The 14,878-nt window shown below is 37.5% G+C and overlaps 1 protein-coding gene across 15 annotated transcripts in view; it reads right to left on the reverse strand.

The window, feature by feature from the left end:
- LOC122549297 (cAMP-regulated phosphoprotein 21-like) overlaps positions 1 to 14,878 on the reverse strand; it is a 361,656-nt gene that overhangs the window by 120,888 nt on the left and 225,890 nt on the right. For all 15 annotated transcript variants that reach the window (XM_043688843.1, XM_043688844.1, XM_043688846.1 and 12 more), the window contains one exon: positions 7,631 to 7,720. In XM_043688843.1, coding sequence (XP_043544778.1) covers positions 7,631 to 7,720 — 90 coding nt within the window. The remainder of the gene's footprint in view (positions 1 to 7,630; positions 7,721 to 14,878) is intronic.

Here is a 14,878-nt window from a genome sequence, read left to right on the forward strand (position 1 = left end):
TAAAAAATGTCAGTGTCAAGTCAGTCGTCATTAATGGAGATGGAGAGGTCCAGGAAGGGGAGAGAGGTGTCAGAAATGGTCCAAGTGAATTTACGGTCAGGGTGGAATGTGTTAGTGAAGTTGATGAATTACTCAACCGCCTCGCGGGAGCACGAGGTGGCGCCAATGCAGTCATCAATGTAGAGGAGGAAGAGGTGGGGAGTGGTCCCTGTGTAACTATGGAAGATGGACTTTTCTACGTAGCCAACAAAGAGACAGGCATAGCTGGGGCCCAGATGGGTGCCCATGGCTACCTCTTTGGTCTGGAAGAAGTGTGAGGATTCGAAGGAGAAATTGTTAAGGGTGAGGACCAGTTCAGCCAAACGAATGAGACTGTCGGTGGAAGGGTACTATTGGGGATGTCGGGAGAGGAAGAAACAGAGGGTTTGGAGGCCCTGGTCATGGCGGATGGAGGTGTAAAGGGATTGGATGTCCCTATGTAGTTCAGCAAACCTGGGATGATAGGAAATGGGACTTATTGTGAGTTAAGACACAGACCACCTAGGTTTGGATGACATCAAGTTTACAGAGAAAGAATATGAGAGACCTGCCAAGAGTCTGAAACAGTGTGTTTCGAGGAAATGAAAGGCTCTACGTGGTGGCGGTTGGGAGGTGGGAGAGAGAGATGTTTCAGCAGCAAATGAGCTGAGAAATGGGAGATCCTTGATGATGTTAAGGAGGTGGAAATAAACAGTCTTAGTGGTATCATGAATGTAAGGAGAAAAGCTCAACTCAAGAGCAAGTGTGACATGAACATTGTGAACAGACTGATTAAATACTCAACTGTTATGGAATGGAATGGGGAATAGAATCAGTAACTAGGGATTGGAATTTGGAGTGGAGACCAGATTTAGTCTTCCATACTAATTAGTTGAAGGAAACCTCTACTCATTGTATGTCAGATTAGCCTCTGATAATTTAGCAACAGTGGAGGGGTCAAGAGAGCTGATGGTGAGGTAGAGCTGGACACCATCTGAACATATGGGAAAACCAATGCTGAGCCATTGCATGGTGTTGCCAAAGTACAGCATGAAAATGAGAAATTGGAGATCCCAATGGTAGGTACTTGGGTGACAAAAGAGGTAAGGTTGCTGGAATAGGAAGACAAACCTTTGCAGCTGATTCTCTGGCTATGATTAAATTGATATGAATGGAATCACTTGACAGCAGTTGTATCCAACTGGACAACACTGTAGAGGCATTGGAGCAAAATGCCGTGCTCACTCATAGACGTCAGCAGATATTGTTGCCACGTGGTTAAAGTAGCCCATCATTTTGTGATTATGGGGAAAACTTTGACTTCAATACCAGAACAAAATAGAATATGCTTCTCTGGCAAATGAGATCTGGTAAGTTGTAAATTCTGTGGTTGCTTTGCTACTTGTTATTTTGCACTACCCCTGAAGTTGAATTTCACCTCCTGGGAGGCTAAAGTCAGTGAATACATCTAATCAAAACTGACATCAATCTTAAAACATAGTTTTTGCTGAAATTCTGATTATATACATTAAAGCTTTAGTTTTGTCAAAGTTCAAAGCATTAAGTAGCTGAACATTGAAAACTGAACAACCAAAGCAAAACTAAAACTGGTACATTTAACAGGGCAAAAGTGTGGACTGCAGATGCTGGAAATCAGAGTTTAGATTAGAGTGGTGCTGGAAAAGCACAGCAGGTCAGGCAGCATCCGACGAGCAGGAAAATCGACGCTTCAGGCAAAAGCCCTGCATCAGGAATGGAGGGCTTTCCATTCCTGATGAAGGGCTTTTGTCCAAAGCGTCGATTTTCCTGCTCGTCGGATGCTGCCTGACCTGCTGTGCTTTTCCTCCACCACTCTAATCTAAACTCTGGTACATTTAACAGATGTATACAAAGATTTTGAACTTCTCCCAGGCTCTCCATCATCATAAAATATTACTTGCAAATCTTTGTCATGTCTTCCCAGACATGTATCAAAGTGCACTGCAATATCACCTAGGAAAGTTGGCATGATGATAAAAAAAATGCAGGTTTTTACGTACCCTTTTCAAATAAAAAGAGATGATAACTTTAAAGTCTTGAGTCACTCCAATAGGCTGCATTCAGCAGATTCTTACAAACAACGCTGCAAACTGTTACAACTGAGAGACTTATTTTTTACATTGCAGAAACTTGTGTCAACCCATTTGGTAACAATCAAATGATAATCAGCTAAAATTCAGAAAATATTCAGCAGGGAACAGTGCAAAATTTGGCAGACCAATTCCAAGGTAGATGTAATTAGGCATAAAACATGGTTGAATATATTTTTAGCACCCAAATATTGATGTAAGAGATAATTGTTTAAGGTCAATTCAACTGAAGATTCTTCATGGATTTTATTGTACAATGTACATAAAAGAAGAATAAGTGGTGCTCAAAATTAATATAAGTGTTGACATCATGGTTCAGAACTGGTTTGGAAAGTAGCTCAATCCAAGGGAGAAATGATGACCATTTTCAAAATCTAAGGCTCAACACAAAGGTTTGGTTCAATTCATTAGCAGTGAAGAAATTCATAATTTTCCTGGGTCACTATATCTTTGAGTTATCATAGCCAGGGGAGAATGTGAACCTGTAGAACTCTCATTTAACTTATGACAAAATTATAAAATTTGAAAAGAAGAAACATCAGAGCCAGTCTTTAAATTAAGAAGGGTTAACATGGTTACTTACAACTGTTTGTGTGGAAGTGGGGTAGGAAGAAGTGAGTGATTAAAATATTCAAGAGACTGCATTTGCAAAGAGAATTATTTGGATGTTACGCTGAGAAAATGGGTAGTTGGAGAAAAGTTCTTTGGATGTATTGTATTTTCTGGTCATAAAAATGATAAAACTCATTTTTACAACATGAAAAAGCCCATGCTTGAAGAACTGAGAACAGAGTTATAGGAATAGAGATGTGCTGTTAAGTAAGCTTACCCAACCTTTGAAGCAATCTATTTAAGGGCTGAGTCTGTATGCTCCTGCCAGGATTGGACTTAAAGATTTTATAGAAGGAAGAATGGAATTGTTTTGAAGATGACATCGAACATTGACGTAGGAGTGTTTATAACATTCTTTTTTTTACTTTTGTTGATAATACAACGGGTCATCAATTTTTAAGATTCCATTCTTTTAAAGCAAATGATGACATGCTTATTCTTACGTCCTTCAGCAACAATCCAACATTTCTAAAGAGGAAGCCAATTGCCAAACTTCAAAATCTAAAAGCATTTAAACGTTTGAATAAACATTCTTCTAGCTTCTAAGATATCACCATTTATAGAGAGCCTATCTTTTATTAAAGGTGAAACTAAAACATTGAACATCAATAAAATGATAACTTCACAGACACAATTACTGCAGTTTCCCAGTTTTGATAAGTAACCTAAACAAATTGATCAGATTAATCCAAAACTGAGTTCTGGTGGAATGCACCAATTTATATTACAAAACAGTATCACAACTTACAAATGCACAAATGGAATACAACAATGTTTCTCACTTTTTTTGAAGAAAATAGAGTGACTAATGAGGAATCAGATTTGTAATATGACTCCGAGTAAACATACAAAAGGATAAAACCACAGCACAGAGAGCTTTAGCTTACAAAGTATTAATGCCTGGAGCTCTGCATTTTCAGTTTCTATGCGAAAAAGATTTCCCAAGAGTTTCTCATTAATTATTTTCATATTGCTGAAAAAAGACAAGGGGCAGTAAACTACCAATCATCATTAATTGGTGTATTGTCCATGGCAATAATTCTACTTATCCGAATCAACATGTGAACCAAACAGCTCTTTCCTCTTTGATAGCAAAAGTGCTTGTTTTCTTTTTGAATTGGTATTCTTCCAAATTGTCCAGATGGGCACAAGACAATAAGTTTTGATATGATGTGTTTCTTTCACCAATACTCAAGTTCTGTAGTAGACAACTAATTATTTTTAAATGTTCAAAAGTAAGTAAAATATTATCAAAGGGATGAAATACAATAAGAAGAAAAGTAGGTTAATTCTTCCACTAATTATGAGCATAAAGCACAGAGTGCATCTCATTTTGCTTCCTTAACAGATTCTCTCTATTTATCAGTAAACTACATTGGCCTTTACAATTACGTTGCTAAGTTAAGCTCTGTAGTATTCAAGCTCTTTTCATGTTGTTGTGAAATAAAAATGTATACAATGCAACTTTCATTCATATTTTCTTTTGGATGTTTGGTTTACTAAAGTATGAAATTCATTTTCTAACTGTCCTGAAAATAAGGCATGTTTGAAAATATACATATAATTTTAGCAAAGTCAGCCAACAAACGGAAATGTTGGAAAGCAATGTGGCTATGCTTTGAACTGCAACTTGCGGTAGTCCCATGAACAATTCCCATCATCCAAGGTTTGCAGTCCTACTTGAGTGGTAAATTCATCACTGTTTTTCTTCATCCCCAAGAGATGAGACTGGACAGAATGGTCACTGGTCTTGTTGCTTTCAGTATGTGTCAATATCAACTAGTGGCATCTCATTCCAAAGAGGTTCTCAACAGGAACAATTTATAAATTTAACTTTTGAGATATGGTGATGTCCCAGTTGTCATGTAAAGTATGTGAAATCTGCAATAAAAATGATGTCCCTTTGGTTTTCCCAATGTGATTTTAGGAAATAAAATGGATAGTCACTTTTCCAATTCTCATCTAGGAATTACATTTCAAAACCTAGGACCAAAACCTTTTGTGAAGTCCCTAATTTTAGTGAGTGAGACTGTCTGCTGCTTCTTCTTCATGTCAATATGATATTGATTCATTGGACTTCTAGCAGTTACAACTTAATGTTGACGAATTTTCACGTCTTTAAACATTCCTTATTTCTCGGACAGTTGGTAAATGAGACTCACACATTAGGAAAACAAAAGACTAAGAAATTATAGAATTGTTCAGTTCAGGTCATTTATAAGTATACACTTTTCCTCTTTGATTTCCACTTTTTATTGCAAAATCAGAAGAGATCGAATTTGAGAGAGCATATACCAGGGTAAGATATCGTCCATCAGGAAGTCCATTTTCTATTTAGATTTCTGGCTCTTTCCGACATTTCCCTTTAGCTGTTTGAGAATGTCCAATTTTAATCTATTAAACTACAAACTATGCTAGAGATACACCACCCAAATCCATAACTGGGCAATTTAGATGGGAAACAATAGAGATTAATCCTGTGTTATAGGATTTTGTTTGAGGCAGCTTTTGAAGGGTGTTTGGCTTTTCACATCAGATTGTGAAAATAAAAATGGAAATAACTTTAGATTAATCAATCTTTTAGCAGGACAAAGACAAAAATTGTTGGAGAAACTCAACAGGTCTGGTAGCAATGTTAATGTTTTGAATCTGTTGTCACTTCATCAGAATTGTTTAGACATGGCTAAGGTTGGACAGTTCTGGTGAAGAATCATCAGACTTGCAACATTAACTCTGTTTTCTCCCCACAGATGCTGCCAGATCTACTGTGTTTCTCCAGCAATTTCAGTTTTTGGTTCAGATCTCCAGCATCCCCAGTTCTTTGCTTAATCTTTCAGTGGAGTTTGCTGCATTCGCATTAGAGAAAGTGTGCTCAGAGAAGAACAGCATTGAATTTTAGTTCTGACATATGTTTGGTCTAGCATGCCATACTGAATATCACAACTTGTTGTGGAATCAAACCACAGCAATTTAGAGTGCAGCTGTTAACCAGCTCTGTAACAGATGATGGAAATAAAATATTTACACAAACTTCTCTTCCCGCAGTAATTAAAAGAATAGAAAAAAAACACAAGAGAAAGATGATCCAAAGAATGCTAAGATTTATCAAGCAGAATACTTAATACAAAATTTATTTTAATACATATTTTCCAATTAACAGACTGACATTTTTAGCTAAGATTTGGACCTTAGACTGCTTACACAGATCCAGAGAGCAAAATTTTGGATCTTGGACAGGAATCCCAAATTTCAGATCTTGGATCTTAGTACAATGCATTAAGGTCCTGACCACAAATTATGTCAGCATGTGATGTGTGACATAACTTTAATAAGCAGGCTGAATAATTGCCAGGGAACTGGTTGGGAACACACAAGTAGGGCTAGTAGAGTCATTCAATACCTATGCACATTCAGTGCCACTGGCCTTCTTGTCAGTTCATACCTCTCTCTGAGTAGATAAGATTAGATTCCCTACAGTGTGGAAACAGGCCCTTCAGCCCAACAAGTCCACACCGACCCTCCAAATAGCAACCCAACCAGACCCATTCCCCTACATTCACTCCTGACGAATGCACCTAACACTATGGGCAATTTAGCATAGCCAATTCACATAACCTGCAGATCTTTGGACTGTGGGAGGAAACCGGAGCACCCGGAGGAAACCCACGCAGACACGGGGAGAATGTGCAAACTCCATACAGACATTTGCCCGAGGCAGGAACTGAACCCAGGTCCCTGGTGCTGTGAGGCAGCAGTGCTAACCACTGAATCACCGTGTAGCATTGCCTTCCCTTGTTACTGTCCTGTAGGGCCACTGTGCCTAAATTCACCCTTCCTCCCCAGCAGTGCTAAAGTTCTGACAGAGTTACCTCAATACCTTTGCACACTTATTGACCACTGTGTGCCCCTGCCTGAACATTTCCCCTTTAATTCAGTGATAGTAAATATTGTGCACTTCCATGACTGGCTGCTCCACTGAACTGTGGCCACTTAGTTGGGAATAGAGTCACAACCTTTCATGGTCTCCAGGCCTGATAAAAGAAATTGCGGACTGCACTTTCGATGGTTGCTAATTGCATTCTGCTGTGTTAAACTGCCACAATTAGTGAACTTACAAGCAATGTAAGCCCTAGTATCTGTTCACACATCAATGGGGCATAGGGCTGCACTGGAGAGTTTATACACCCATACCTTTTTCTGGTTTTGCACCTTGTTCCGAATCTGATGTCATCTCCTCTAAGGATCAAAAATCCAATCCAATACTTGTGATTGAATTTGCCATTGAGCTCTTCAGCTAGAGCAGTTGTAAAGCACACTAACACTGGTCTCATTGCTTTCCTTCACAGCATGTGGCAAAAAAGCTGCACTTCTCAACCTTCCTCAGTTTGAAATCTCCATTTGACCACCACCCTGGGAAAATATTCTTTGATTCTAACTATTCTACAGTCAGTTTGAAGATAAAATAAACTGCAGTTACGTGTCTCTTCCTCTTTGATCTCTCTTTTACCTTAAGCAGATTTCTTACTTGTTCCCAATTTGCCTTTGCTTTCATGCAAGTCAGACACTGAAGCCTTTTTCCATAATAGCTAGGAGCCAAACAAGAACGTGCACCATAGACTGTGTACAAAGAAACACTGAGAAGACCTTGGGTAATAATGATCAGTATTCGAAGGAAAAAATTCTACATTATTAATCAAAGAATGGAATAAGCAAAAGAAAAAACTCATTTTAAAATTACAAGAACAACAAGTATCGAAAAACAAAACTTTTGGATGGGAAGTGGCACAGTTAAAAACCAGCAACACAGAGTTCTATGAACTACATGCATTACAATGAGAACCGAATCTGCTGTAGTATCATCAAAGCCATACCTGATCCTCTGGAGTGGGTTCTGTTGGTAGAGGCAAGTTAGACTCTTCACAAACGGCAAGACTCCTCACCAGTTTACCTTTGGCTCCTGACTGAAAGGCACAAAGAAAAAAAATCTTACAGTGGTAAGAAATAGTTGAGGAGCACCATCAATTACCTAACAATGACTTAAAAGGCACGTGCAACAGGAGGTGGTTATAGAGATAGTTGATATCCTGAAAAGTTCTACAGATTCTGGAAATGATCCCTGTACATTTAAGGTAGCATATGTCACCCCACTATCTAAGAAGTGAAGGAGAGAGAACCCAGGAAATTACAGACCTGTTAGCCTGATATCAGTGTGGGGAACTGATCAATGTGGTACAAATGATGAGATAAATAGACACATGATTGATAATGATCTGACTGGGCATAGTCAGCTTGGATTTGTGAATGCAAAATGATGATTGACATACTTGGTGTATTTTGAAGATATTACAAAATCGATAAAGGCGAGTCAATGGAAATTGTATGCTTCGGGTTGCTGAATACTTTTTGTGAAGGTCACCGATAAGAGGCTGCTTCGAAAGATTAAAAGATGTGCGATAGGAGATAATGGTACTGGCATGGATTAATGTTTGGCTAAGTCAGAGCACAGAGAACAGGAGTAAATAGGTCATTCTCACATTGGTAGGCTGTGACGCTGCTCATTGGATGCTGCCTGAACTGCTGTGCTCTTCCAGCACCACTGATCCAGATTAGTATAGTACCACAAGGATCAATAGTTGGGTCCCAGCTGTTCACAATATTTAACAATGGTTTGAAATTGAGAACCAAATGCATGATTTCCAATTTCATAGATTATACAAAGTTCAGCAAGAATGTATGCTTCGAAGAAGATGTACAGCAGCTTCAGCAGGATTGGATCAGGTGTAGTGAATGGTCAAAGACAATGACAGATGGAATTTAATGTGTAAAAATGAGGTTACCTACCTCGGTAGGAGAAATAAATATGCAGAATATTTCTTTGATGGTAAGTGGTTGGAAACTATAGATGTACAATGGGACTTGGGAACTCTTGCTGATAAGTTAACGAAGATTAAAGGCAGGTGCAGCAAGCTATTAGGAAGGATAATGGAATATTAGCCTTTGTTTCAAGAGGAATTGAGTCCTGGAGTAGAAGTCTTGCTACCCTCACATGGAAGCTTGGATAGACTTCATTTGGAGTAGTGTGTGCAGTTTTGGTCTCCTTATCCCAGGTAAGATATTGCATAAAGGGAGTGCAATGAAGGTTCAGCAGACTTACGCTGTAATGGTGGGCCTATGCTGTGAAGAGAGATTGGGTAAACTGAGCCGATACTCTCTCAAGCTTCAAAGAATAGATAGGGTAGATGTAGGTTAGAGATTTCCCTTGTTTGAGGAATTCAAAACCAAGGAGCACAATTTTAAAACAAGGGGAATTCCACTTAGGTCTGAGATTAGACGAAATTGTTTTTCTCAGAGTGGTGTAAATCTTTCTCTGCATCAAAGGAATGTGGAGGCTTAATCTTTGAGAATGTTTACGTTGGAGATTGATAGATTTCTGATTACCATTGGTGTACTATGTTATGAAGAAGTAATGTTTAAGAGATATTGAAGTGGTAGATCAGCTAAGATTGCAATGAATGGCTGGGCAGGATTGACAGGCCAAATAGGCTACTCCTATTCCTATGAACCTAAAAGAAAGTTGCCACGAAATAAACTGTAAAGTTTTTTTTTAACCTGTATTTGACATTTCTTGAATAAAGCATGTCACTAAAGCTTTGAGTATATCATAACAAACTAATGATGCGTCATGAGTCTCCAATAAAACAAGGTTACCTCATCATATTTCCAATTCAGTAATAGGACCAAATAATTCAAATGGAAGGGTTTTTCTTTCTAAATAAAGTTTAAATGAAGAAACACATGCCAAAATAATGAAAGCAAATACTGTGTGGGCTCTAATCTTGGAATTTCCTGCAGAGAAAATTTATTGTATACATGTTTTTTATTCAGATAAGCAAAACTTCAACACTAGTTGAATATAAAAAAGAGTGACAGGCCCCAAGATCTGTGTTAAGAGGTGAACAATTTATTTTGTTTCAAGTAATTGTGAGAAACTACCTGACCCTTTCCAAATTAGCATTCAATGGTAAATTGTCATGAGTTTTCAGTGATTTAGGTTTAGGACAACACAACTGTAAAAGTAGATAACCAAAACTGATTTAAAGGAGAAATTAAATTTTCATTCATTTTTAAGCAAATACTGATCTTTGTGCCCATCCTAAAATTTGAGTAGGGAAAGATCATTTCCTCTAGTTAGGGTATTGGCAAAGGATAATCAATTTAAATTTACCATTGAGAGAGATTAGAAGAATGACTGCAAAAGGTAGCTGAGACAGACACCAAAGCATTGTTCAGAAAATGTTTGAAGCTGAGTAAAATACAGGATTTTGGGCTGAAATGAGAGAGTTTTGATTTTAGTTTTCAGCATCTCGAGCAAAGAGACAGCATTGATGCGATCAATTAATTGACATTCTGCATTATACTTTTTGCTAGTTCTAGATGAGATCAGATTCAGTATTGTTCAAACCACAATATACAAGCTATTTTTTCAGAACTGTGTAGAAAGAGAGGTGGAAATGGGAAAGAGGTGTATGATCAAAAAGAGAGCAACTGAGAAAAGAGACATTCTCTCTTTTACTCAGCAAAACAGATACAGTAAAACCAAATTACAAAGTGAACAATAATTTATACTGCCTGAGAAAGAAAAGCTATTGATGGTTTGACAAATCAACTTTGACTGTTTGATGTGTTGCCCTGAAGAATGTACCACAGAACATTTAAACCCCATGCTTTTGTTGAAGTTCCAAAAAGGCAAGCCAATCCGACATTGCAATGGGAAAAGCATCAGCAAATATTTGCCTCCAAACTTTTTATAAATTAAAGAAGTGGCAAAGCCTAGATATATTCTTTCTTCAGCAGATGAAAAGGTTGCTTAATTAAATAAATATAACTTGTAGAAGTGAAAGTGACCCACATTGTGAGCCCAATTGATAATTTTAAGTTCATGTATAGTGCATTTTCTTAACTCACTTGGGGTTATTTAGTAAGCGATGCTCAAACATGGATTCACATGTAACATTATTCTATATGCTTGGGCTGAATTTTTAGCATGCATTTTTCTCATAAATTTCATATTTTGTATTATCAAATTTATTTTGAAAACTTTGATTTTAGCTGATCAGCAGATGTGTCAAATTTTGAACAGGTACACATAAACTATATGAAGTACAACAAAATAAGAATATTATAATGTAACAACAACCTACACAATTCAGATTCATTTTCTAGAAATGTGTGTGGTGAAATTTGGCTTTTCTCCTGATATTTTAGCTTGGGCTTGGGACAAATAAGCAATTCCCACAAGTAGACCAATGCCTACTATGAAAGGAAACTTGCTTTTTCATGTCTAACATGAATGGGATTTCAACGGTAACAATTACCCAAGTACTCTGCAATTTGCATTAGAGATTTTGCAGCTTGTCCCATGCTCTCCTGTCCATTCTGAAAGGGGAAAATGTCATGTTGTCAAATCATATTGTTCAAGCTAAAGCTAATAGCTAGTGTTATGTACAAGAGTATAATTATGCAGAAGGAAATGAGTATAGACATTAACTGACAGTACAGTATGTCACTAACATTTAAGCCACTCTGAAATATAATAATAATCCAAAGTCTTGCTAAATCCATCCAGATTCTGTGAACGGAGTTCTGCTTGACAGTTTATTAGTACTGAATGGCTCCCCTTTTACTGAATCAACTTGGAAATAGATTTGCAAGCCGGAAACTAGAGATAGCATGTACAAAATCCCATGTACAATTCGGAAAACAAGCTTTGACACTCCAGACTAAAGAAGCTGTTTATCTTTATTGTCTTTTTTGTCAATTCTACCATTCAAAAAGACAAAATATGAACAACAGTTTCCTGGCTATCTGAGAAAAAAAAACTTTTGATATCTCCCTAATGGATACAATATTGAATAGTGTAATTTCAAATGTGACACACCATTGATGGTTCTGCAATAAAACACGCTATTTTTACCTGCTCATCCAATTGGCAGCCTTTCTACATTAATATCTGAATGACATAAAGTTAACTACAAAAGCTAGATGGTCCTTATTGAGATGGATTTTTTCAGATAACATAGAGCCCCACTATCAACACACACAATACAATACAACACAGTACAGGACCAGATCCTTCAGCCCACCAAGCCTGCGTTGATTCCTACTTCATATTTAGACCTGTTACCTATGTGCAGTTCCTATCCCTCTGTTCGCCTCGCGTTCATGTGTCTATCAAGATACTTCTTAAAGGTTGCTAACATACCTGCTTCCACCACCTCCACTGGCAATGCATTCCAAGCAACCACCAGCCAATTTTGAAAAATTGCCCCTTCACTTCTCCCCTAAATGATGGATGTCTCTCAAAAAATATTCAGTTGCCTGAAATTTGTTTTAAACAGATAGTATTTTGTCTGGCTAAGCTAAAAAAAACATAAATTATATCATTTGAGACATGTAACAGTTCTGCAAAATACAAATTATTTATATCCATATTATAGAAGTTTAAATATAAAACCTCAATTACAAAATCATTTTTAAAACTAGGATTTAAGTAGACCTTCTAATGTGTGATGTCAATAGTGAAGGCCATGTGACTAGTGGAGTGCTTCAGGATCAGTGCTGGGCTCATTGTTATTTGTTATCAATATTACTGATTTGGGTGAGAATGTACAAGGCATGATTAGTAAGTTTGCAGATGACACTAAAATCAACGGCATTGTGGATAGTGAGGAATGTTGTCAGAAATTGCAACAGAACCTTGATTAGCAAGGGAAGTGGGCTCAGAAATGGCAAATAGAGTTTAATGTAGATAAGAGTGAGCTCTTGCATTTTGGAAAGTCATATCAAGGTAGAAGCTTCATGATGAATTGTAAGGCCTTAAGGAACAGAGGGACCTTGGAGTTCAGGTGCATACTTCTCTGAAAGTGGAGTCACAGGTAGACAGAGCAGTGAAGAAGGCTTTTAGCACGCTGGCCTTCATCAGTCAGGGCACTGAGTAAAGAAGTTGGGAAGTTATGTTGCAGTTGTACAGGATGGTGGTGAGGCCCCACTTGGAGTTTGTGTTCAGTTTTGGTCACCTTACTATAGGAAGGATGTTATTAAACTGGAAAGAGTGCTATGAAATTTACAAGGATGTTACCAGGGGTCAAGGGTCTGAGCAATAGGGAGAGCTTGGACAAGCTATGACTTTTTTCTTTCAAGTGTAGGAGACTGAGAGGGATCTTATAGAAGTGTATAAGATCATGAGATGCTTGGATAGGGTGAATGCACTCAGTCTTTTTCCAGGGTTGGGGAATCGAGGTCTAGAGGACATCAATTTAAGGTTAGAGGGGAAATAATAAAAGGGAACCTGAGGGGCAACGTTTTTTATACAGAGGGTAGCACACATATGGAGTGAACTACCAGCAGAAGAGGTTGAGGTGGGTATATTAACAAGATTTAAAAGGCATTTGGACAAATACATGAATAAGGAAGGTTTAGAAGGATACGGGCCATGGGCAGGGAAATGGGGTTAGCGTGGATGGACATTTTGTTCGGCATGGACCAGTTTGGGCCAAAGGGCCTGTCTCTGTGCTGTAAGACTCTATGACTCTACGAATATTTTAGACCACAATTGAGTATACAAAAAATAAATATTTTCTTAGGAATGACTGAGAAATACAATGCAGGCATCAAAAAAGAGTTTTTCATTATCTGACTGTAGAAGCCTTATTTAGGATTTGTGTGTTATATTCAGAAAGAAATTGCAGTCCAGTTGATAGATTTTATAGCTATTAATATTGGAGTAATGCCTAATGATTGGAGTATTCACAAACGTGAGGAAGCAAGAGCCTGGTGATTTACACTGGTTAGTCTAATATTCAAATTGAAAAAACTGATTTTACAGGACCTCTTTATCGAAGATCGGAAGATCTTTACTTAAGAATCATTTTCACTGAAGTGGAGGTATAGGTACTCCATATCTGGACAACTCAACTTTACATTGGTTACTTGAAATTTAGATATAAGAAAAATGCAAGTGGAACATTATTATAGCTTCATAATGACTGAGCAGTTCCTTGTGTATTTATACTTCACTAAAGCATCCACAAAAATGTCACATGCTTCATTCATGGCCAATTGATTCTATGAAAAATATGATTATTAACGCATTTCCCATAAAAGATGGAAGTAAAGTCTTAGTCAATTGTATTCTCATGTGTCAAACCTAATCATTTGGTACTAATAAACATAATTTTATTCCTACCATATTTTCAAGGTGCAATATTTTGTATTGCTTTTATTATAAAGCATTTGCGCTGTTACTCAGGCATAAACGATGAATGAAATCAGTGCTTTACTGCAGTAAAATAAAATAATTCATTTGCTGCATCTATTCTGTAGTGAATTCTATACAACAAAGCTATAGGTATTAACATCAAAGAGAGATGCTATTCAGCTCATTTGTCAAATGCTGGCTCTTACTTCAAGTAACCTAAATAAATTCTTGATCTCCCCCATTGTTTGCCATCTCTTAAACTCTCTCTATAGTCAAATGTACCATGCCCTGTCAAATTTCTGAGGGAAGGAATAAGGAATAAAGGGCTAAAAAGTTGTTTGTGTAGTGCTGCTTTAAAACAATGCTACATAGATTCCCAGGGAAGAGTGCATGGTTAGTTGCTACCTGCCTGGTTTTCTACCTTGACACCACTGACCAGAGGTGTGTAATATCATCTCTGAACGGATTGAATAGAAAATATCTGCTAAATTCAGATAGAAAGTTCTGGTGGTGCAGAAGTAGTGAACCTATCTCTGAGCCAAGAGGCCCATGTTTGTTTCATCTACTCCACCTATGTCATTACATGTCTGGACAGATTGATTGAAATATCTACAGAATTCACCTATAAAAACTGGGTGCAAAATGTATACTACATCTGAATAGAGAACCACTGAAGATATTACCTCAGTGCAAGTTGGAGGAGAGTGCAGAATTCATGCAAAGTTGCACAAAATTCACATAATTAACTCACACGATGTCTCCATCTATACATGCATAGTAATTGTAATCAGGCACAGACTGCAGGATATAATGACATTAGAGTGCCCAAATGGCAAATTAAGCATATTTACATATAATTGAT

Source organism: Chiloscyllium plagiosum, chromosome 4, assembly GCF_004010195.1.
Source record: "Chiloscyllium plagiosum isolate BGI_BamShark_2017 chromosome 4, ASM401019v2, whole genome shotgun sequence".
NCBI classification, from domain to species: domain Eukaryota; kingdom Metazoa; phylum Chordata; class Chondrichthyes; order Orectolobiformes; family Hemiscylliidae; genus Chiloscyllium; species Chiloscyllium plagiosum.